The 25,738-nt window shown below is 34.0% G+C and overlaps 1 protein-coding gene across 2 annotated transcripts in view; it reads left to right on the top strand.

Annotated features, from left to right (window-relative positions):
* Positions 1-891: 891 nt before the first annotated feature.
* Positions 892-25,738, top strand: part of LOC110605204 (nuclear pore complex protein GP210) — a 44,207-nt gene continuing 19,360 nt past the window's right edge. Inside the window, exons 1-24 of one of the 2 annotated variants that reach the window (XM_021743599.2) lie at positions 892-1,329; positions 2,786-3,051; positions 3,768-3,934; positions 4,024-4,240; positions 5,152-5,498; positions 6,819-6,998; positions 7,105-7,243; positions 7,321-7,469; positions 9,285-9,396; positions 9,506-10,101; positions 10,199-10,322; positions 10,432-10,706; positions 17,147-17,254; positions 17,423-17,485; positions 19,123-19,314; positions 20,241-20,300; positions 20,376-20,444; positions 20,756-20,902; positions 22,631-22,750; positions 23,051-23,170; positions 24,336-24,491; positions 24,576-24,638; positions 24,714-24,814; positions 25,038-25,446. In XM_021743599.2, the coding sequence (XP_021599291.1) occupies positions 1,160-1,329; positions 2,786-3,051; positions 3,768-3,934; positions 4,024-4,240; positions 5,152-5,498; positions 6,819-6,998; positions 7,105-7,243; positions 7,321-7,469; positions 9,285-9,396; positions 9,506-10,101; positions 10,199-10,322; positions 10,432-10,706; positions 17,147-17,254; positions 17,423-17,485; positions 19,123-19,314; positions 20,241-20,300; positions 20,376-20,444; positions 20,756-20,902; positions 22,631-22,750; positions 23,051-23,170; positions 24,336-24,491; positions 24,576-24,638; positions 24,714-24,814; positions 25,038-25,446 (4,350 nt within the window). In that variant the 5' untranslated portion in view covers positions 892-1,159. The remainder of the gene's footprint in view (positions 1,330-2,785; positions 3,052-3,767; positions 3,935-4,023; positions 4,241-5,151; positions 5,499-6,818; positions 6,999-7,104; positions 7,244-7,320; positions 7,470-9,284; positions 9,397-9,505; positions 10,102-10,198; positions 10,323-10,431; positions 10,707-17,146; positions 17,255-17,422; positions 17,486-19,122; positions 19,315-20,240; positions 20,301-20,375; positions 20,445-20,755; positions 20,903-22,630; positions 22,751-23,050; positions 23,171-24,335; positions 24,492-24,575; positions 24,639-24,713; positions 24,815-25,037; positions 25,447-25,738) is intronic. The other variant, XM_043952522.1, reaches the window with a different exon arrangement.

The following is a 25,738-nucleotide window of genomic DNA, read 5'->3' as shown; positions in this document are numbered from 1 at the left end:
ATTTTACTTGTTGTGTATTTTTTTTATATCGATGAATCTTTATCTTAAAAAAAAAAGTCAAACACCGATGCATTAAATTCAATAAAAAGAAAGAAAGAATAGATTCCTTAATTATGACAAATCTCATAAACTCAATTTTTTTTCCAACTTTGATTACTTCAACGATGTACACGTTAAAAGCCCCCAAAGCCCCTGAATTACACGTTATAAAGCTGAGTTAGCTTTCTCTAACCACAATTTGAACGAGCTTTTAGTTGAAAGGAATTATTTCTTGCGTTGCATAAAAGTTCATTCATAGATTTTAATATTAATTAAAATATATAATTAACATGGTTGAAATAATAAAATTTTTAAAAATTATTATTTAATTTTATAATTATTAATATTAATAAAAAAGATTAATTAATAAATTTTTTAAAATTTTAAAAATATTTTAATATATATTTAAAAACCGTAAAACTAATAAATGGAATTCTCTATATTATAAAACCAAATTATAATTTTCCCAAACTTTGTATTGTTTTAAATGTATCCTCAACTTATAATATTAAATTGTTATTAAAATTAATAAACTTAATTTTTTAATTCATATTAAACATGAATGTATTTAAAATTAATAATTAAATTAACTTTTTATAAATAACATTTCGTAATATTTTTAAAAATATTTACATAAAAAAATATTTTTCTAAATGACATTTTCTTATAATAACACTAATTTTTTAAATTATTTTAGAACTACATTAAAGTTTTTATTTTTTTTTTAATTCACGTTATTTTAATAATAAACCCCAATTTGGATGAGACTCTTCGAGGCAGTGAAATAGTTTCCTACTTTTATTTATTCATTTATATATATTTTTCGTAATGCTTCGCTACTCTGCGCACACGTTTATTGGGTCGGTTCTTGCATCAGAACCAGTAAACATCTGCCACGTAGTAAAAAGTTCACTTCGCCCTTCCATGATCGCGCCTTTAGAAAAACGCTAAAACCCTGATTCTAGGGTTTTCCATTTTCGCTTCAACGTTGATCAAATCGTTTCCCTCCATTTTCTTTGCTCAAAATTTACTAGTAATTAATATGCTAATATCAGTGGAACTACTTTAGTATTTAGCTATCAAGTCAGAGCCACAGCTGGATCAACGTTCGGCTGAAGATATGCTGCAGCTAAGTGCATTTTTGGTCGTTTTCCTTCTTTTCATGGCGGAGGAAACGGCCTCGCATTCAGCTTCTCGACCTCATATTGCTGATGTGAACATACTGCTTCCTCCTAAGATGACGCATCCTGTGGAGTATCGGCTTCAAGGAAGCGATGGCTGCTTCAAATGGTATCTTTCTGCTTCAAATTATGATTTAACACTTCAAATATGTTCAAGTTACACTTGAACTTCAGATATGTTTCTCAGAACCTTCATGATCATTGTTAAAAGTTATCCAGTTTTTAAGCTCCATTTTAAATTTTTTTAATCACACATTTTGATTTTGCAAGGAAACAAAAGCAATTTTGAGAAAGTATACTTTGATACAAAATGATTTCTGCTTGACTTGAAAAAAAAAAAAAGAGAAAGAAATTACAATATTGTTATTTTTAAATTTTCATAAGCTCCAGTTTATTTATTTATTTTTTTCACATTTTGATGTTGCGATGAAGTAAAAGCAATTTTAAGCAAGTATACTAATACTTTGATGAAAAACAGGAATTTTGCTTGACTTGAAAAAAAGAGAAAAAAATTACAATATTAAGTTATTTTCAGCTTTTCATAAAATATGAGTTTGGCTTTTCTTCTCTAATCAAATGTTAATTTTTTGCTTCAAAAATATCTAAAAGCAAATTAGCTAGTTATTTGATGACTTCCCTTAAAATAATTATCAAAATTGTGCCTAGATATGTAAGCTGTTAGATTGTTTCCAGAACTCAAAGGTTATGCTTGGTACTGTGTAATAAATTGTAACATACGCAAATATTGTAATGAAATTTAAGACAATGTCTGATTATATTATGTTCCATTGCGTCCTACCAAATGTAGCCTAAGTTGGTCTGAACTTTGGTGTGGCCTCTGATCTTGCATAACTATCTTTCCTTGGGAGTATAGTTTAATTGTCGGCTGTTTCTTTGACTAGCCTTGTGGTCTATGAAGAAACAGAGAACTACTAATAGAGAAAGGGTGGAGAATGAGTACAATATGAGAGACTGAATAGAGTAGCTGGTTCTCTTTGTGCTTTCATTCTATGAATCTTATATAAATTGTTGATAAATGAGTGATATATATTTAGCCATTTCGAAAACTATTAATGTGCTTGCTCTTTGAAATAGGACTATGAAATCTCTGCCAGAGAGGAATATACCAACCATTACGATGTTCCAAATAAAGAAATTGCTACCTTTGGTTTTTACCTGAGATATTAGTTGGATTTAGATCCCTGTGGTGATTGATATAATAATTATGTGCATATTGTTTCTTGACAAAATCTTGAAGTTGGTAAGAATACTGTTTATTTATTTAACTTTGATTCCCTACTCTGTACCAGTATATTAAGAGATTCATGGAAATATGCTTGATGCCTTTTCAAAACAATGTCTACTCTGGTAAAGAGTATACCTGCGTTGAGTTTTTACTGCCCTCCTGATCCCAGTTAAGGTTGTTGTAATGAAATTGGAGGGAAGTAAGCTTAAAATGACAAATCAGGCATGATATTCATTTCATCTAGTTCCTCATTGTTTATTCTGATCCTGTTACTTCTTATTCTTTTTCTGTCTTTTCTGTTTTCAAAAATTTATTGCAGGTCATGGGATCACCATGATATTTTGTCTGTTCTTCCTGAATATAATTTAACCAGCCACTGCTCTACAAGTGCTCGGTTGAGATCAATTGCCCCTTTTAGCGGTCGCAAGGAGACTGCAGTATATGCTGCTGATGTACACTCAGGAATTGTAATTCGCTGCAAAGTTTTTATTGACAACATTTCCAGAATTCAGATATTCCATAATTCTATTAAACTGGATTTGGATGGGCTTGCTACCCTCCGAGTTCGTGCCTTTGATATTGAAGGTGCCTCATATGCTAATCCTTACATTTGGAATGTTGAATTAATGGTTACATATGGTTCAATGTTAAATTTTCATCTGTTCGTGTGTTTGATTTTGTAATACATTTGACAACCTGTTCTGTGGATTATTTATGCTTCCATGTTATATTTAGTAATTATGATACCTGTGAAATTGGTTAACATTCCATGCTTTGTATCTCCTCACTGCTGTTATTATTTCTTAAAAAAGATTATCCAATAGCTACTGTTAGGTCTCCCCTCTATTCAGAATAACAGAAAGCATCATTAAATTTCTTTGTTAAATATGAAGCTCTTTGAAGCTATGGACTTTAGTTTCAGTTCACATATGTTAAGTTGATGGTATGTAGAAATGTATTAAATTCTAGAAAAAGCTTGAACCTTATTGGTCCTTGAGCTATTGCAAATGATTGATGAATTCTTTTGTTTCCTGAAATTTTGGATGTCTGTATAATTTGTGTAAAAAGCTTACTCTTAACTTTGAAGGATCCATATAGATGAATCCCAACTAGTTTGGGATTAAGGCTTAGTTGTTGTTGTGTCAAATGACAATTAGCTCTGTGATTTTCAATACCACCTTTTCAGGTTGATAGTTTACCTCTCATATTTTCTCGGGTTGTTTATTGATCTTTGGCTTTGCTTATATTAACTTCTTTTAATTAATTAATTAATTACTTAATTAATCTATATATTTTTGCAGATAATGTGTTCTCATCATTAGTGGGCCTGCAATTCATGTGGCTGCTAATACCTAAAACTGTTGGATTGCCTCACCACCTTGTTCATGTTCCTCTGAAGGAGTCTCCCCTGAGTGACTGTGGTGGATTGTGTGGAGATTTAAATATCCAAATAAAACTTGAAGATAGTGTACGTCTGCAAGAAGTTGATATAACATGAGCAATTTCAGAGAGTTCACATATTTGGTATCTCACAGTTTTCAACTATATCTGGTGCAGGGTGTGTTCTCAGATTTATATGTGGTTAAAGGCGTTGGTATTGGACATGAGAATGTTTCTGTGCATTTGCTCGAGCCACAATTTAAGCGCCTGACTGATAAAATTGTTCTAACTGTAGCAGAAGCAATGTCACTTGAGCCTCTCTCACCTGTTTTTGTTCTCATTGGTGCTTCTTTTCACTATAGCCTTAAGGTTATCCGTGGAAATATACTACAAGGTTTTTTCCCTTGTTTCTTTTGACTGAGACTTTAAGTCGGTTGATTTTATGGTCAACTTTTTCACCATCGCGCTTGATGAATTTGATCACATCATTATGTCTATGTAATATGAACTTCGACTTCATGATTTGTATTATAACTTTTCAATTCTCTTGTTCATATGATATCTATTAAAACTGAATATAGCAAGGGAGTAGACATGAGACTAGTTGATAACTTGATATGCTCATTGGATGAAATTACTTCAGTCAGTAATCTTTCTCTACATCGTGTAGGGGATTTTGGCAATGCTTAAGTTGTGAAATAGTGAGGATGCTGCATGTTGAATTAGTTTGATAGTTTGAATCTGATACTTTACCTTTGTATATGTATCTTTTTTTCTCTTTCAAATGTTAAAACTTTAGTCCTATGTTTTATAACACTGTCATTGTTGTTTTTTCTTGCAACTTCAGCATTATCCTAGACAAGGTTTTGCGTTTTGATTTTACTGATTTAAATTATAGTTTAAATAATTCATCTCTCACTCTCCTTCTCTCTTTTCTTCCCTTTGAGTGGGAATAGTTTAGTATTCTTTTGGATTTATTATTATAAAATTTGCATGCAATGAGTATCCTTAGGAATTAATCTTCAAAGGAAGACAATTAGAAAATCATTTAGTTGACAGGGACAATTTCAACTAAGCTTCTTCTTTTAGGGTTTTTCTTGCATTTGGACAATAAATATGTACATCTAATTCTCTAAGCCATCCTCTACACAAAAACAACATAATGGCCTTTCATATGTTTCTTTCTCTCATTGAAATTCTAAATTCTCTTGTTCCATTTGCATACTTGCATGAACATATTGCATCACATTTTGCCATTGCCATGATCATCAAATTTCTTACTACCTTTTCTGTTGGCATTTGCAGTTGTAACTCTGCCATCTCCACATCATAGATGGTCTGTTTTGAACTCTTCTGTCGCTGAGGTGGACTCTATGATAGGATTTGCTCATGCGCTGAACTTAGGGGTGACAACTGTTTTTGTTGAAGATACCAGAGTTGCTGGCCACATACAAATGTCTTCACTTAATGTTGTTCTCCCAGATAGTTTACGATTGTACATAATGCCATTATCCATTTCTGGTGATCATGTGGAAGGAATAACTTCCGTTTCATCTGTGGAACCTTGGTATGTTATCTCTGGTCGCCAGTATCTTGTTCAAATGAAGGTTTTCTCGAGGGGACCTGATGTGCATGAGATCTACATTACTGAGGTAACTTATGCTTTCTTCTACTGCAGCACTGCTACCTAAGTCTGGTTTTGTGTCAGTTAAAGTTAGTAGTTGTGATTTCTTTTTGCATGCATTTCTATTTGAAATTTCCTATTTTGGTTGAATGACTGCATCAGACATAAGGATTACCTCTAAAATCCCTCCCTTTTTTCCCCTTTGCTCTTCCTCCTGCTGACAATAAAAAAGTCTGGAGGAGCTACTTTAGTCAAGTAATAATGAAAGTTTTCTGCACTTGTCTGTTGATTAAGTTAAAAAAAATCAATAAACTTCTTTTCCCCTCAAGTTCCTTGATCATATTTCTAAATTTTGGATGTGTAGAAGTTGGTTTTAACAGGTAAGTATGCCTGTAGTTCTTCACTAGATCGTTGGGCTTTAGCATATAGATCTTAGGTTACAAATAACATACGCATAAACAAAAAAGAAGAAGATGGTTGAACCCATCAAAGCTATATCCTAGCCAGTGACATAGTCATGCTGCATCAAGGAATAAGTTGAACAATATTCTCTCTCTTTATGCCATACTAACTATAATTAATGAAAACAATATTATCGTTTTCTTCTCCAATATAGACCATAAAAAAAATTAAGGTTGCCCATGTTGTTGATTATATAGTTGCTTTTTGGGTTCTTGGTAGTTATTGTTCCATAAATTTCTTGTAGTTCAATAACAATTTAAATTTGTTTCCATCTGCTAAAATGTGTGCTTTTATTATGATCGAAAAATGTCTCCAACTATATGTTTTGCCTCATAAATTTTTTAATTACAAGAAGACTTTAAGTTCTGTCATGAGTTTTCTGTGAATTAGGGTGGAAGCGATTCTGATATTAATTATTTTTTGCTCTCCATGCTATCTTAAGCTTACCAGTTTGTGGTCTTTATAATATTTTGCACACAGTCTTGCACTTCCTGTTTTCCTAGTGTTATCAAACTTTCAATTAAGGCAAGATGTTTTGCTTGTCATTTCTAGATGCTTTACTTTCTTTTGCTATCTATTTCTTGGGACTTCTTTGTTCTTACTTTCCTCAAGTATGAAATTTGTGTGACAAAATATTTTAATGTTGTTCCTTGTTATAGGAAGTAAATATGTTGATATAGGAAGTAAATATTGATAGATTTATTAGTCCCTCGATCTTAGGGATTGCATGACCATAGGTTTGATTCCCTTTTCTTTTTAGATAAGGTTTTCATGTATAAATATGTTGTAATCTCTATTGTAATATACATAACAAATATTAATTTTCTACATTTCTCATTATTTTTTGGATTTTCTTCTGCTCAGAGCTTTGTTCACTGCATTGCAGAGTGATGATCTCAAGTTGCATGACAAGCAGTCTGATAGCTGGACAACTTTCTTGCTGCCAGAGGATATTGAGGCCAAATATGGCTCACATGATTCTAGAATCTTGAAAGCAACCTCACAGGGGCAGGGAGAATTGGCAGCTTCTTTAAGTTATTTTAGTGGGCATCAAGAGACAAAGGAGGTGAGGCTAAAGTATTTTCTTTTGTCCTTTTTTCCATTGTGGCAACATGATCCTCCATCCTTTACAGGGAAGTTAACCTTTTTATCTGGCCCTTATTTCTTCGTAGGTTATTGAGGTTGTGCAAGAACTGATTGTTTGTGACCAAGTGAAGTTTAGTTTGGACAGAACAATTGGTACATCTCAAAATATTTTCCTTCCCTGGGTCCCTTCTGTTTACCAGGAGATGGAGCTGAAGGCTTTAGGAGGTCGGTAGTTTTGCATTCAATCATTAACCTTCACCTGAAATTGGTGATAGACATTCAAAGATTATTGTGATATGCAGGTTGTGCACAAGTATCCAGTGATTACAAATGGTTTTCTTCAGATGTGACTGTTGTATCAATATCTGCATCGGGCATTATCCAGGCAAAGAAGCCTGGTAAAGCAACAATCAGAGTAGCGTCCATTTGTGATCCATTTAATTATGATGAGGTAACATTATTATAATGCATTTATGATTAATAACTGTTTCAGTTTTTGCCTTTTTCCATTTCTTCGTTCTTGGGAGTTTCAACCCAGGGGATTAACCCCAGGCGTATCAACTATCAAATGGACCAAAATCCAACTATTAAAGTAGTTACTGTCAACTGTAACGAGATATCATATATAATGTCAGCTTAATGATGTAATCTTGTATATGAGCTTTTCCCAGTTTAGGAATTGTAGATCCAAAAATCATTGAACTTAATTTGCATGCACCCATAATTTATTTGACTACTGAGTTACTGTACTCAGACTAAATTGTATCAAATTCAGTGTTATGAGTTACCAACTGCCAAGAGGGAGAGAATTATGGAGATCGTAAGGGTGTAGTCTAAATGTGTATATGGAGATATTCAGTTCCCTTTTTTTTAAAAAAAATTGTTGAGATCTTATTATAGGTTTTCCTTCTGATTGGGATTTTCCAGTTTGCGATTGAGAGTATTCCTATAGTAATAGAATCTTATCTGGATCTTCCCTTTTTTATATTTATCTGTGCTTTCTCTAGCTCTAGTCCCTATTTTCTCTCATTTGATTGTTTCTCTCTTCTTCCTATTTTCCAACTCTTTTATTTACATCAAGGATTCTTTCCCAAACATACGGAGAATGGGTGTTTGGTCTTAGTTCTGTAGTGCTCATCTAGCCACAATAACTTGGGGATTTGAATAATTCTTTAATCTCACTGCTTTTGTTATCAACTGATCATTATTACATAGCATCTTGAACTCTATGTTGACAGGTAGATGCATCACATACTGTTTGTGCTTTCCTTCTGTATTGTGTTGAGTGCATTCAGCCATCGACATAATTCTTTTTAGTTGTTTATTGTCATCACTACAGCTTTAATCTGCACTCCCCAATTTTTCACCATGTTTCTTGGATTTTTTAGTTTGATTTATAAATTCTACTCTTCCCGCCCCTCAAAGATAGGCTTATAGTTAATTTCACATTAATTAAGAAAATATATTTAAAATAGTTAAAGCAATAAATTTTATATTGTCTTTCCTAATATACCCTTTATTTATAGCTCTATTACTAAATTATTTTTTGAACTAATAAATTTAGCTTTTCAATGTCTATTAAATATAGGCATAGTAGGAAGCAAATAAATAAATTATCATTTAAAAAGGAAAGTGATCTATAATTTAGGACAGATGAAAAAGAAAAGTAAGCATATCTTTGTGGAATGAAGGGAATATTTATAATCTGATTTAGATGGCATCAGATTGTCTGCAATTGACAATTTCACATGTATATGTTTTTTCAAAACCCCAAATATTTTTTGAACTCTCATGTCTGTGTTTGTGTGTGTGTGTCTCTCTCTCTCTCTCTCTCCCTCTCGCTCTCTATTTAATGACAATACCATATTATTGTTGATAGTGCTATTATGGAATTCATCCTAAGGCTACAATACATTATTAGTGGTTCATGCTTCACAAAATGATTGCCGCATAAGTGCTTTTTGTGCTCAATTATGTCAAAATGGTGTAAATACCTTTGCAGTGGGTGTGCCTTCGTCTCCTTAGTTATTTCATTTTTTTGGCGGGGTTGGGGACAGTGTTAGGTTTAGTTACTGAAGTTACTAACAACACCTTGGACCTGAACAAGCAGTATATTTATTACTCTGGATTGTGTTAAATACTTCTTCTGCTGTTCATTCATAAAATTTTGTTATCTGGTTACTTAAGATGTTATGCAACTCCTTTCCCTTGTTCCACTTTCTCCTTGCCCAAACTAATTTAGTTTTTGCCCCTTCCTTTTTAACAGGTGATTGTGGAAGTTTCTACTCCATCATCTATGATTATGCTTCAAAACTTCCCTGTAGAGACGGTTGTAGGATCACATCTTCATGCTGCTGTGACAATGAAAGCATCTAATGGTGATGATATATCCTACAATCAAGTGGAATGTGCTTTTGGGTCTAGGTGGTTGATTTTCTTGATCTTTTGCTTTTAAGTTAATTTACATTTTTCTTTTTGTGTTTTCAGGTGCCTTTTTTAATAGGTGCAATGCTTTTCACTCGTTCATAAAATGGATAGTTGGAAGTGAGTCTTTTACTGTTGTCAATGCAACAAAGGAGCCACCTGTTTTGGAAAAGCGAGGAGATGTTCAACTCTATGTTTCAGTTTTTGGTCCACCATGCTCATGGACCTCTGTATATGCTTCTGATTCTGGTCAGACAATGCTGCATGCGACACTGTCAAAAGAATATGACCAGTATGATCATCCTTTCCATGAACCTGTAATTTTGAAAGCATCATCACGTATTGCAGCATATCCACCATTAGTTGTGCGTCAAGTGGGTGATGGAAACCAGTTTGGTGGATACTGGTTTGATTTAGCTCATGTTGAAGCAAGTAATCAATTGGAAAATTTGGAGAGGTTATACCTTGTCCCTGGAACAAGTCTAGATGTTATTCTTTTAGGAGGACCCGAAAGCTGGGATAAAGGTGTTGATTTAATTGAAACTGTTGAAATATTGGATGACAAACGTGCTTACTCTAAAGATGGGGTTCATGTACATCCACTTTCTGGGAAATATCAGAGTATGTATAGGGTCTCATGCCAAACTATCGGAATATTTGTGAGTCTGCAGTCTGCACTCGCTTCTTCTACCTCCAGTTCTATTTGATACTAAAAAATCATAATTTATTTTCTCACTCTGGTTTCAAATGTTTCAGCAATTGGTTTTCAAACGGGGGAATGCGGTTGGTGACAACCACCCTCTGCCAGTGATAGCGGAAGTTACATTGTCTCTCACATGTAGATTGCCTTCTTCAATTGCACTCATAGTTGATGAACCTGGTAAGGATTTTGTGTTTTTCGCAAATGTACAATCAAGAGCTTTTTTCAGTTTTGATGATGTTTACTTCAGAGATAGATGCTGTTTGGCTGAATTTGTAGCATTCTGCAGTAAACAGACATGCTGCTATAAGGAATGCTGCTCTTGCTGAACATAGCACAGGGAAAATCCGAGTCACCTCCATTACTGTGGCTAATGGGCGAACAGTTCGTGTAGCTGCAGTTAGCATTGATTCTACTGGAGAAGCTTTTGCAAACTCATCTTCTCTTTATTTGAAATGGGAATTGAGCAGCTGTGAAGGGCTGGCATATTGGGATGCAGATGAAGCTAAGTGGTCTAAATCAAGTTGGGAGAGGTTTTTGGCCTTGCAAAATGAATCGGGAGAGGTACTGCCAGAATTTCAATGTCTTCATCCTTATTTTATAGTCCTTGAGATTTAAGAATCAGAAAAAGAAAGAAAAAAGGGAAGAAAGAAAGACAAGGGAAAGTGCACAAAGGCTACATCTATAAAAATAAAAAATTACATATTTATCTACATCTATAAAAATAAAAAATTTACATATTTGTACACATATTTCCTTAAAATCACTCTAGCAGGTCCCTAAATTTATGCTACACAACTAAATAAGAATATAACTAAATAGAAATATAAAATATTAATATAGACTTTTCATAATACTCGCCCAAAATTGAAGCCTGGAACCTCATCGATTCAATGAGTAGTGTCTTCACTTCATTTATTCACTTTTTCTTGAGGGTTTTAACTGTAGTGTGCATTTATGCATATGTATATTAGGTGGGAAGGAGATGAAGAGTATGTGACATGGTTTTAAACACTATTGTTAGAATTGTGTGATTCTTGATTTGATCTGATTGTGGATTGTAGATATTAAGATCTATAGGTGACTCAAGATGTACTTGAACCGTGACCAAATAGTAAGAATTGATATCAGTCGATTTTTTTCTGGAGGATTGTTAGACTTTGTAGTTCCAAAATTTAAGATTTTACTATAAAAAGTGCACATAAAACCTTTCCTTAGCTAATTTCTACCAACAATCACTCTTTTCTCTCTTCATCCTTTTTGGTTTGTTTTTCTTATTTTCATTTCTTAAACTAGTTGTCAAGTTATGACATTTTATATTAAATATTAATACATTTTGATCTTTTAATTTTACCTGCTATCATTTTGTATTATTTAATTATTTCGTCAAGTTTAACTGGGAGTCTGGGAGTTTAAACACTTCCATAGAAATAATTATTATTGTTAAATTTGGGTCAGGCTTAACTCACCCCAAAAGCTAGCTCAAGGGGGAGGAGTGCCTATGGTCCATATAAGGGCACATTACCTCTTTCCACAACTAACGTGGGATTCAACACACTCCCTCACGCCCATAATTTTACTGGTGCGTGACATATTTATAGGAGGCTCAACATCGGATGGGGAGGCTCTGATACCAATTGTAGGATCGAGCGCTTACTACCATGCCAAAAGCTTAAGCTTTTAGCAGAGATGCAACTCCAATTCCTTATAGCGTAGCAAGCCCAAGTGCCATGATTCGAAGGGATTTGAGCAGGATGCTGGCCCACTTGGCCAACAATCCCCTCTCCAGCCCCTGCTAGGATTCGAACGCAAGACCTTGACTCTGATACCATTACTACAAATCTAGGCTATTTACAGAAAGTATCTAAACAAAAATCATCAAAAGAAAAATAAAGAATTCAAAGTTCAACAAATGAATAGATATTTAAGAATGGAAGTAAAACTAAGATACACAACTGAATAATAAGCGTAAACAAATAAAATAGAGACAATAATTCCAATATTCTCAGCCAGCATTAGCATTAATCTGTTTAAAACTAAAATAACTATTTGGATAGTGAGAACTAACATCATACTTCACAAACTGTAGAAATATAATATTTTGTTGTTGTCTCACAATAGAGATTACAATCTATTTATACATGAGAGCCAGTATCTAAACAGGAAGGAAAATCAAGCCTATGATTATACAATCCCTAAGATTAAGCAACTGACCCATCTATCAATATTTACTTCCTATATTAACATATTTACTTTCTATAACTTATAACACTCCCCCTCAAGTTGGATCATAAATGTTAATCATGCCCAACTTGTTACATATATAATCAACTCGAGTCCCATTCAGAGCTTTAGTGAAAATATCTCCTAATTGTTCTCCAGTTCGAATATGTCCTGTTGTTATTATCTTTTGTTGGACCTTTTCACGAATAAAATGACAATCAATCTCGATGTGTTTAGTCCTCTCGTGAAATACTGGGTTGGAGGCAATGTGGGTAGCTGCTTGATTATCACACCACAACTTAGCAGGCACCGAATTTGTGAACCCAACTTCTTCCAACAGTTGACGTACCCACAAGATTTCACAAACGGCTTGTGCCATGGCTCGATATTCAGATTCAACACTAGAACGGGAGACCACATTTTGCTTCTTACTTTTCCATGAGACCAAGTTACCTCCCACAAAAACACAATACCCAGTAGTTGACCTCCTATCAACTTTTGAGCCTGCCCAATCAGCATCAGAAAAACATTCAATATTTGAGTGCCCATGGTTACCATAGAATAGGCCTCGCCCTAGGACCCCTTTAAGGTAACAAAGAATCTGTCCCAGAGCATCTCACTGGGCAACAGTAGGAGAAGACATAAACTGTCTTACCACACTCACTGAATATGCAATATCAGGACGAGTCACCGTCAAATAATTCAGCTTGCCAATTAATCTTCTATACCTTCCAGGATCTGCAAATGGCTCACTGTCTTCTGTGATAAGTTGAAGGTTAGGAGTCATTGGGGCACTACAAGGCTTAGCACCCAATTTTCCTGTTTCTGCCAACAAATCAAGAACATATTTTCTTTGAGATAAGAAGATGCCTTTTTTACACCGCATAACTTCGATTCCCAAGAAATATTTCAAGGAATCCAAATCCTTTGTATGAAACTGTGTTTTAAGAAATTCTTTTAGGGATGTGATGCCAGCAATGTCACTTCCTGTAATAATGATATCATCCACATATACTACAAGCAGAATTACTCCATTATCAGAATTTCTATAAAACACTGAGTGATCACACTTACTCATCTTCATTCCAAATTGTTGGACTACCTCACTAAACCTGCCAAACCATGCCCGAGGACTCTGTTTCAAGTCATAAAGGGATTTTCGAAGTTTACAAACCTTACCTGACTCCCCCTGAGCAACAAAACCAGGTGGTTGCTCAATATAAACCTCCTCCTGAAGATCACCATGAAGAAAAGCATTTTTAATATCCAATTGATGCAAAGGCCAATCATGAGTAGCTGCCAAGGAAATAAACAATCGGACAGATGCGAGCTTGGCAACTGGGGAGAATGTATCAGAATAGTCAACTCCATAAGTTTGTGCATAACCTTTGGCCACTAAACGGGCCTTGAGGCGAGCAATAGATCCATCAGGGTTTACTTTCACTGCAAACACCCATTTGCACCCAATAGCCCGCTTTCCTGGGGGCAAGGACATCAACTCCCAAGTACCATTAGTGTTAAGGGCCATCATTTCCTCTTCCATTGCAGCACGCCAACCAGGATGGGACAAAGCCTCCATAACAGTTTTGGGAATTGAAATAGAATCTAAAGCAGTGACAAAACAACGAGAAGAGGAGGATAATTGATCATAAGAGACACAAGATGAAATAGGATAAGTGCAAGTATGTTTACCTTTGCGAAGAGCAATGGGCAAATCCAAATCAGACAGTGAAGGATCAGTGGGAGTAGGATCGGTCGACGAAGAAGCGGGTAGCGGAACGGAGTCAGAGTCCTCTAAGCGTCTGGAATACACATGAAAGATGGGAGGGCGACCTGGCACATGAGCGAAAGGTGTAGGAGTAGTCTGAGGAGACAGAGAGCGAACAGTGTATAACAAGAGGTCATCTTCCTCCTCCTGGGTGTTATAAACAGATGATGGCGGAAAAAACGGAGTGGACTCAAAGAATGTTACATCCGCAGACACAAGATACCGATTCAGATAAGGAGAAAAACAACGATACCCTTTCTGACGTCAAGAGTAGCCAAGGAAGACACATTTGAGTGATTTTGGATTCAATTTAGTAATCTGTGGACGAACATCACGAACAAAACAAGTACAACCAAAGATACGTGGCTCAATAGGAAACAAAGATTTAGTGGGAAACAAAATGTTATAAGGGATATCACCATGAAGGATGGAGGAAGGCATGCGATTGATCAAAAAACAAGTAGTGGATACAGCATCAGCCCAAAAACATTTAGGTACCTTCATTTGGAATAAGAGGGCTCTGGCTACTTCAAGAAGATGTCGATTTTTTCTTTCAGCAACTCCATTTTGTGAAGGAGTGGCAACACAAGAGGACTGATGAAGAATCCCTTTTTGTAACAAATAAGATTGAAATTCCCTAGAGAGATACTCTTTAGCATTATCACTTTGCAATATACGGATGGAAGTATTGAATTGGGTTTGGATTTCAGTATAAAATGCACAAAAAATAGAAAATAATTCTAAACGACTCTTCATTAAAAATAACCAAGTAGTACGAGAGAAATCATCAACAAAAGTAACAAAATACTTAAAGCCAGACTTAGACACAACAGGACAAGGACCCCAAACATCTGAATGGACTAACTCAAAGGGGGACGAAGCCCATTTATTGACTCGAGACAATGTAGGTAAACGATGATGTTTGGCAAATTGACAAGACTCATAATCTAGAATAGACAAAGAATGAAATTGTGGGTATAGCTTCTTCAAAGCCGAAAGAGAAGGATGGCCCAAACGACATTGAACATCAAAAGGTGTTAAACGCGTAGAGCATACCAGAGATCGAGGAGGTCGAGATAGTTGCTGATCCAAGACGTAAAGGCCCTCGGACTCAGGCCCTCTGACTCACTCCCTCTACCAATAATCTGCTTCGTCGAAAGATCCTGAAGAACACAGTGATCAGGAAAGAATGAGACACAACAATTCAATGCACGAGTGAGTTTACTCACGGAAAGCAAATTAAATGCGAACTTAGGGAGACATAACACAGAGGATACAGAAAGAGGAGTTAAGTTGACATGACAGAAGATTTAGTGCCATCAGCAAGAGTAACATAAGAAGGCGATGTATGAGACTCAAGATTGGACAAAAGGGTAGAATTACCTGACATATGATCGGTAGCACCAGAATCAATAACCCATTTAGAGGATTTGGACACAAGACATGCAGTAGAGTTACCTGACTCGGCAATTGCAGTGATAGAGGAGGAATTAGAGGATTTTAGAGATGCCTGGTATTGGATGAATTGTGCATACTCATCTGCAGATATCAAAATTCCATGATCGGAAGATCCATTCAATTTGTGTTCCGTGAATCACATCAGTTACGGTGGTGGGTTTAACTTCAGCCATAAGGACAACCAACCCAAAACGATAGCAACAAAAGAAACACAGAATCAGAAAACAGTACCCGGTGTGAACAGTACTCGTGAACAGTACCGTGAACAATGTCGATGAACAGTACCCGAATATGAATAGTACCTAAAACACCTCCACCCAACACCCGAATGGCAAACAAACTTCAGATCTGACAAGTGGACGGTGTGGCGACTCTAACGACGGTGAGATCCAAATGTTACCCTTTATGGGTAGCCCAAATGAACAGAGCCCTAAGTCTCAAAAAAAAAAATTTAAAACTTGATGAGAGAGAGAAAAATTAAATCTCTGCGAGAAAGGCTTTGATACCATGTACAAATATAATATTTTGTTGTTGTCTCACAATAGAGATTACAATCTATTTGTACATGAGAGCCAGTATTTAAACAGGAAGGAAAATCAAGCCTATGATTATACAATCCCTAAGATTAAGCAACTGACCCATCTATCAATATTTACTTCCTATATTAACATATTTACTTTCTATAACTTATAACACAAACATTAGTGAAACCTAAAAGTTTCTTTGATATTATTTTATAATTAATTATGTGTTTTACTAAAATTAATTCTGAAAATAGTTCAAACTTAAAAAAAGTAACCTATATTTCGGGCAAACTAGTGCTGCATGCCATAAATTTAATAAAACCTGGCATCAAACATAATTTCTTCAATAGATAAGCAGAAGACACAGAACAAAAATTAATAATTCACTTTTGCAAGATATTGAGGTGTAGAACTAGAAAAAGTAAGAGCTGCTGCCTCAATCTGGAAAAAGAAAGTAATGCAGTTGACCGGTACCAGTACCATTACTTAATGGCAAATAATGGTCTTCATTATATAAAGGTCAATACAGGTGCATATTTTTTTCTTTTGCCTTGTTACGGGTGTCACAACAATGGGAGCTTACACTTAACAGGTAATAATGGACATAGAATCTGCTTCTTTTGTTCTGTAGAGAGCCAAAGAAAGCTTCATCACATCCATATTTAAAACCATGGATTTAATGTTTTTAATTGATTTATTTATATTTGTTATTTAGTTGTATATCTTAGTTTTAATTAAATCTTTAATTATCTAAATTCATTTCTGGACCTTAGTAATTTTTTCAAAAGAAAAAAACATAGCAATAGTTATTTATCATTATGTCATGTCCATTTTAGTCCTACCCATGTCTATGATTTAAATCCATGGTGTGTTGTACATGAGAATTGTATCTTATTCAACTTGCTTGGGAAATTAGCATTACCAAACATTAGTAGTGCCGGAAACTTTTATCTGTTACACCCCACAAGTAATGGATCTTTTGCACTAATGTTCTATATATGTTAACTGGGGTTTGAATTTTTGTTTCTCAGTGCATAGTTCGTGCTACCGTTATTGGCTTTTGCGATGCCATCGGTAGTCATTGTTCTGCCCAACTGCCAACTTCAGAGATTGTTCTTACAGATGCTATACGATTACAGGTATGCTTTTGTATTGTTATTGTTTTACAGGGGCCCTTAGATATCTGTCCTTTTCTTTATGAATTATGTATTCTTATGGGGTTGAAGTTCTGAATATTATGGTTTATTGTTGCCACAAGCTTGATTCTTAGTTTTTGATTTTTTTTTTTTGTTTTCCTACATATGCAGCTTGTTTCTACATTGAGAGTCAATCCAGAGTACAACCTGTTATTTTTCAATCCCAATGCTAAGGTAGATTGTGATGTCATCTTAATGCTCATATATACTGTTTTCATCTCACAGTTAGTCGAGTTGCAAATGCCTTGCTATTGTGGGTTGTCCTGCTTACTTGTTCTAATTAAAAGAAAATAAAAGAAAAACTGAAACAGTTGATTTGTCCTTGTTCTTGTCTTTCTGATTAGAAATTGTATTCCTCATAAAGAGGTGGCAAAATATTGGATATAACATGTGAACAACTTAAACTTATTGCATATATGTGGATTTAAGTTTACCCTTAATCATGCTTGTCTCAGCAGAATCATGTCTTGGATCTGATATGTTGACCCAAAAAGGTCGTGATCAATATAATCTGTTAGGTCTTCAGGGTAATATGTCTGCAATGGCATGTAACAAAATCCCAGTTTTAGCCATTTCTTTATACAATTTTTTGGGTGACTGACAGAATATGATGATAGATTTCACATTAAGTTTGTCATTTTTTAATAAATAGAAAATTATAAAAAAAAAGGACATGGGTCATCTTGAATTAGTTTTGGGTTGGTGAATCTAACATGACCTGCTGATTAAATAGTTAGTGGAGTTACATCATGTCCCTACTTAATTTAACATGCCTTGTTTTTAGGCCTGTCTTTGGTTGGGGGATGAGTAGGAGTTCCCAGGAAGTAATCCACTTTCCTTGCTACGTCGAAATTTACTTCCTTGGGGGTGGGGGTTAGTAGAATGACTCACTAATTGACCATTTTCCCTTTAATTGTGTTGAAAAACCAACTAAATAAAAGAAATCGATTGCCCAAAATTTTTTTAAACAATCACATTTGTGAATCAATTAGCATTTTAAATTCAGCAGTAAATTGTTTCATGGCATTAATTTTTGGAGCTTTATAAGAAGATTATGTTTATGCATGAGGACAATAATCTTTTTTCCATTCATGACTTCATATTTCTTTTAAACTAAATCAATCGATTTTTCTTTTCTCCAGTAGGATTATGCTATGGAATCTTTTTCCTTTTTCTTTTTTTTTTGGTATGTATGATAGTTTGAGATAGGTTATCCTTAATTGATAACTGGATTATTGTCCATTTTGGTTTCTATTAGTTTGTTGAGGTGAATGATATATAAGGTTTTTTATGCTATAAGCATGTTTCTGATGTGAGACAACTGCGGATTCAGATGTTGTGCCAGTGGTTTTTCTAGATCAGCATAATGAAGGTACTTCTGGATGTAGTTGAAAACTTTCCTTATTTTTTGTGGTTAGTTTGTCAGATGTTCTAAAGTCTTCTCATGAATTTGGGTCAGCTTTACAGGATAATGCATCTGGCTCTTTTTCACTATATGATATGTCAGAACAAATAACTGCAGTTCAAATGTTGGTAAACTGTTGTTTGTACATTCATCAGGAGAATAATAACAGTGATCTCAGTTTTCAGTATGTGTTCCAATGCAAAATCGAATATTATGTCTTTGACAGATTGTCCAGAGCATATTGATGTTCATTAGGAAAACATATATACATTTGTTATTAAGTGGATAAATTTAGATGTCACAGATGATGCCAAATGTATACAAATTTGAAGTAATGTGTCAGACAAATTATATCCAATTCTAGCTTGTTAAATCTTACACCAGAAGTAATTGTCTTTTTTGTCAGGTAAATTTGTCAATTACAGGGGGAAGCTGCTTTTTAGAAGCTGCTGTTAATGATTCTCGTGTGGTAGAGGTTATTCAATCCCCACCAGGCATGCAGTGCTTTCATTTAACTCTCTCCCCTAAAGGGTTGGGGACTGCACTTGTGACAGTTTATGATATTGGGCTTGCTCCTACTACTGCAGCTTCTGCTGTGGTATTGTGTTTCTCCTTTTCTTTCTTTTCTATTATGCCATCCAATGTGAATATTTTCAGCTGGGTTAGTGTTGCCACAATAAAGTTTCAAGGTCTAATTGTTAATGTTGATAATTTATTATCTTAATATGTACTATCAAGTTTTATGCTAACTTTACTATACCTTCAAGGGTTTCATTTATGCGGGAAGATTTCTTTTGAGTAAGGTAAAGAGAAATACAAGATCAGCATAGTAGAAATGAGAGTGCTTGGATGGATATGTGGAAATACGAGGATAGACCAAATAAAAAATGAACACATTTCTGAGGTGGAAGTGGCACCCATTGTGGGAAGTTGAGAGGAGACGAGTTGAATTGGACTTCATGCATTATAGACCATTAATCTATTGATATGCAAAGTTGAGCATAATGAAATTCCAGGAAAAAGGAAATCGAGGGGGAGGAGCAGGGTGACTTTAGGGAAAGTACCTAATTAGTGAAAAAGGATTTAGTAATCTTAATTTGTTTAAGTATGTAGGCCATAATCTTGATGGAGTAAGCGAAAGGATCAATATACCAATACCTACTAGTTTGGAATTAAAAATTAGTTGATTAAGTTAAGGGGTTGCGCTGCTCGTAGTGAGACATTGTAACTGTATCTGCCCTTCATTTTTAGTGACTTTAAATTCTCTCTCTAAAGCAAGTGAGAAAAAGTAATGATATGCTATCGGTGTTTTATTTTGCATTACTCCGTTATCATCAACACAATATCTTGCTCATCCAGATAATTCATATTTTAAGACATTTTGTAAACCATATGACTTTGCAATTCTCAGCTCCCCCCCCCCCCCCCCTTCATTCAGTTAAATCTGATATTCTACATGCTTTAATTCTCGTATTCACTGTTGTACGTAACTTGTTCAGTTTCTCATGGGGTAAATGTTTCCAGGTCCAAGTAGCAGAATTAGACTGGATAAAGATTGTGTCAGGAGAAGAAATAAGCCTTATGGTGCGTCTTGTGGTATCCGAGTGTTTTTAAGTTTGTTCTGAACTAATATTAATTATTTTACTTTCACAATTTCAGGAAGGACAGTCATCATCCATAGATCTAATGGCTGGTATTAGAGATGGAAGCACATTTGATTCTAATCAGGTTTTAATTGATCTTAATTTATCAATTTGCACTTTTCAGGCAGCTATTTTTTTTCCCAGTTTATCTCAAGTTGGCATGCTCGTTAAACAAGATCCATTGCAGACTTGCATTTGAGTTCTGATATTTGTAAGGGCATGAACGCTGAGAATAGAGACCTGCAAATTTTTTTAGCCTAGTTGGTCTCTCCTGTTTCATATCCACTGGTCTCAGTTGTTCTTTTTTTTTTTTTTCTGCATGCAGTAGTTTCATCTGAATCATGTCTTCTTGTTTTAGGATCCTAAGAATTTTAATGTTTGTAAATATTGTTGCAGTATGCTTACATGGAGTTTCATGTATGGATTGAGGACGATATAGTTGAACTTGTAGATGACGATGGTATTCCAAGTTCTGGTGGTGGGTATGTTAATAGACCACACTTCAATATTATTGCTAAAGATCTTGGGATCACAACTCTTTATGTAAGTTCCTTGTTTGAGCCTGTGCCTATGGGGCTTTTTGCAAAATAAAGTGAAAAAAATAATATATTTCTTAAATCCTTGTTTGCGAAAAAATATTTCCCAGATCAGGGTGAATCAAGGATCTACCGCACTTTATAAGTGCGGTAGGCTCTTCCGCACTTATAAAATGCGGTAAAGAGCCGTTGAACCAAAATTAAAATTTTTTTAAATAAAAAAAATTCTACCGCACTTCAAAATTGCGGTAGAATTGTATTTAAATTTATTTTAAAAAATTAAAATTCTACCGCAAACTAAAAGTGCGGTAGAGTATATCAATTTCTCAATTTACGTATTACCGCACTTTTAAATACAATTCTACCGCAATTTTGAAGTGCGGTAGAATTTTTTTTTATTTAAAAAAATTTAAATACAATTCTACCGCACTTTATTAGAATTTATTATTTTATATTTATAAAATTTAAAAATAATATTATTTTTATTTTATATTTAAAAATAAAATTTAAAAATAATATCATATATTTTATATTTATTTATAGAATTTATTATTTTTATTAGAATTATATTTTATATTTATTTATTAAAATTATATTTGTACAGTACACATCATCGGGCATTAGTACTTCACTTTTGCATCTGATAATATCTATTTACCATTGTATTATACTGCAACACAAGATTCGAGTTCGGTGGCTCCTGATCTTAATATTAATCCTGCTACTGCTGAAGGTGAGAGTACAAGTAGTGATGGCCGGCCATATAGAACTCGACATCTACATGAACGAAGAGGACGTCAATGTGGCACGGGAGCACATTTAGAATGTCATTAGCATTTTTTATTTTATTTTATCATTTGTAATTATATTGTTTTTATTTTTATTACATTCCACAATTTTAATTATTTATATGTATTTTTTTAAATTTTTATAATTCTTAAATATTTTATTTATTTATTTATAAATATAATTCTAATAAAAATAATAAATTCTATAAATAAATATAAAATATATGATATTATTTTTAAAATAAATATAATTATGATATTATATTTAAATAAATATAATTATAATGTTATATATATATAATTTTAATTATTAAAATAAATTTATATATGATCATTATTATATTAAATTTTAATTATATTAAATAATTAATATTAATATAATTTTTATAATTATCTATAAATTTCATATATAAATAAATAAATAAAATTAATATAATATATATTAAACAAATTAAACAAACCCTACGTGTATTACCGCACTTTAAAAGTGCGTTAATACGTAAATTGAGAAATTAATACATTCTACCGCACTTGTAGTTTGCGGTAGAATTTTAATATTTTAAAATAAATTTAAATATAATTCTACCGCACTTGTGAAGTGCAGTAGAATTTTTTTTATTTAAAAAAATTTTAATTTTGGTTCAACAGCTCTTTACCGCATTTTATAAGTGCGGAAGAGTCTACCGCACTTATAAAGTGCGGAAGAGTCTACCGCACTTATAAAGTGCGGAAGAGTCTACCGCACTTATAAAGTGCGGTAGAGCTCTGATTCACCCTGATCTGGGAAATATTTTTTCGCAAACCAGGATTTAAGAAATATATTATTTTTTTCACTTTATTTTGCAAAAAGCCCGTGCCTATGTGTATATTGTCCATTTGCTTACTTTTATCTCATTTTTATTTGGCAATTCTTGATTATGCCAATTTATGTTTGATCTTGAGATCAGGTCAGTGCCAAACAACATTCTGGAAATGAAATACTGAGCCAACCAGTAAAAATAGAAGTCTATGCACCATTGAGAATTCACCCGCATGATATATTCTTGGTACCAGGTTCATCTTATGTGGTATGATCATGAATCTTTTGAATTATTTTCTTCTTAGATGTAAATTTTCAAGTTTGGAGTGTGAAGAAAATAGAAGTAGAATTTCTTGTATTTGCTTTATTCACGTTTATATGTGATTCTACATTCTCCACTAGTTTCTTTTTTTTTTTTTTAAAATAAATTATGTAAGTACATGATTCTCAATTATATCGTAATTATCAAATATATCTCTTTTGTTTTTAATTTAATTCCATAAGTTCTTTCTTACCTTAATATCTCTTTTGCTTGCATCTTATGAATTGAAGACATTTTTGTGCTTAGCTTACTGTGAAAGGAGGCCCAACAATTGGTGTCAATGTTGAGTATGCTTCCTTGGATGACAGAATAGCAACCATTGACAGGTCTTCTGGACAACTATCTGCAATTTCACCTGGGAACACAGTAAGATATGATACTCAGCTAACTTAATGCTTGTGAACCTTGAAATAGCAATTCTCTACTGTTGCTTTTGTAACATCTATGTGTACTGGATTGAGACATGATGCTCAGCTGGGAACACAGTAAGATATGATGCTCAGCTAATTTAATGCTTGTGAACCTTGAAATAGCAATTCTCTACTGTTGCTTTTGTAACATCTATCTGTACTGGATTGAGACATGGCCATGTTGAGTAATGAGGTTAATTTTTGCATAGATTGTTTAAAATTTTGATGAATATCTTTTATTTATTTATTTATATATTTCTGTGCCTTAAATGGATGGACATGGTGGATTAGATTAAGATATGTTCATATTGAGTATCATACGAATTACGATGAGGTTAATTTTTACATGCTTGAACTGTAGATTGTTTAACATTTGATGAATATCTTTTGTTTGTGTATTTATATTTTTCTGTCCCAAAATGGAAGCACATATTATCTTTCTCATCTAGAAGTCTAGAACTGGTTGAAGTTTAAGGTTATATGACATCGTAAAGTATATTTTCTTTTTAGGAGGAACATTCTCAGTGCTCCATCATTCTTCTCTTTTCCTTTCCCACCTTTTCTTTTCTTTTCCCCCTCCCCATTTCTTACAAACGTTTCTCTATCTCTCTATCTCTCTCTCTCTCTCTCTCTCTTTCTCATGGCAGTGAATGGACTATGGAGTCATCTGTATGCCACTATGTTTTAACCAAGTAGAGAAGATTATCTCCCCCTGTTTCTGCTCGCAAATGAATGTGAGGTCTGATTTGGACCATCAACCTGTCTGAAGAAACAAGCTCTGATTTTTCCCCTTACAAGAGAATATTGATGATATATAGTGACCTCTGCTACCTTTTAATGAATGTTATGTAGATTAGGATCAGGTTGTGTTGCATACGGTTAGGTGTTTAATATGTTGCAGTTTTTCCAATTTCATTTAGATAAAGGACTCTAAAATGGCTCTCTGATTCTGTTTTCTAATAAACCAATATTTATATCAATCATTGAAGTTCTATCCATTGGCATTTCTCTCCATGGTCAAGGTATTGCTGGCTCTTCAAATTAATCTTTTTCTTTGACTTGTTTGCCTTTAGTTCAATATAGCATGCTTGTCTCATTTTATGTACTGCTTTGATGGTCAGACAATCCTTTCCACTGTCTATGGGAATGGAGATGTTGTGATTTGTCAAGCATATTGTAACATTAAAGTGGGAGTTCCTTCTTCACCGATATTGAACGTACAAAGTGAACAGCTCAATGTTGGTCGTGACATGCCAATTTATCCTTCATTTCCTGAGGCAAGAATAAGAAACCAAAAGGAGTGTCTTTATTGGTTTTCCTTATTGCTTCTTGAGTTCTGACTGAGTTGCTTTTGTTGTCAGGGTGATCTATTTTCCTTTTATGAGCTCTGCAAAAAGTACAAGTGGACTGTAGATGATGAGAAGGTAAGAATAAGTGCAGTCTTGTTACTGTTGTTTCGGATTTCTTTTGTCCTCATATATTGCTGCTAATGGATTCAGGTGTTGGGTTTCTACAAAGCAGAAGGCTTACATGGTGAAAAGAATTGGTTCCAATTGGATGATGAGAAAGAACTTGGTTTTATCAAAATCTTGTATGGAAGGTATAAAATCTAGAAAATTACTGATGAAAAACAATTATCCTTGTGCTATTTTTTTTTTTATAGTTAGCATTCTGTTTAGGATGTTTTTATGTTAAGGAACCAGGCTAGTTTGTGTCCCTTTATAGTCTTTGGAGCTCATCTTCTGTATCCTCACCTTTTTGTAAATCTTCATTGTCATCCACCATGTAAGTGATTCTCATGTGAAATTATCATTCCATTCCAGATCAGCAGGAAGGACAAGTGCTATGGTTACATTCATGTGTGATTTTGTTTCTACTTCTTTCTCACAGACAAGACTTTACAATGCATCCATATCATTATTGGTTGTTCCTGATCTCCCTCTTGCTCTTGGAGTTCCAATAACATGGATTCTTCCTCCTCATTACATTACATCCAGTATTTTGCCTTCTTGTCTGGAATCACATGGTCTGTGGGATTGTCAGAGTCGCAAAGGAACAATTACTTATTCTTTACTAAGATGCTGCGAAAAGAATGAAGTTTGGCAAAAGGATGCAATTTCTATAGATGGAGATAGAATTAAAACGATGGAGAGCACCAATCTTGCATGCATACAGGCCAAAGATCGAACAACTGGAAGGATTGAGATTGCGTCTTGTGTTAGGGTAGCTGAGGTATTAGCGTTAAGTATTATGTTCATATTAATTTATTTATTTGTGTTTATGCAACTGATCTTTTGAAAATGAGTCACTTTTCTAATATTGTCTTTGACTTTTTGGTGCATTATCACTTTTGTTTAAGATATTCATTCTCAGTTTTCTAAATTGGAAGTTTTTGCTGTGACCAGAGTTTAACAAACTAATAATGTCTTGGTTGTTAGATTTGACCCCAACATCCTTATTCCATACAATATGGTTGTAGCATTGATGTAATGATGCCCACAATACAAATCATTATTATTTTACT

The sequence above is a fragment of the Manihot esculenta genome, chromosome 17, assembly GCF_001659605.2.
Source record: "Manihot esculenta cultivar AM560-2 chromosome 17, M.esculenta_v8, whole genome shotgun sequence".
NCBI lineage: Eukaryota > Viridiplantae > Streptophyta > Magnoliopsida > Malpighiales > Euphorbiaceae > Manihot > Manihot esculenta.
The sequence above is the reverse complement of the archived record's forward strand: the minus strand, read 5'-3'. Positions and strand labels throughout refer to the sequence as shown.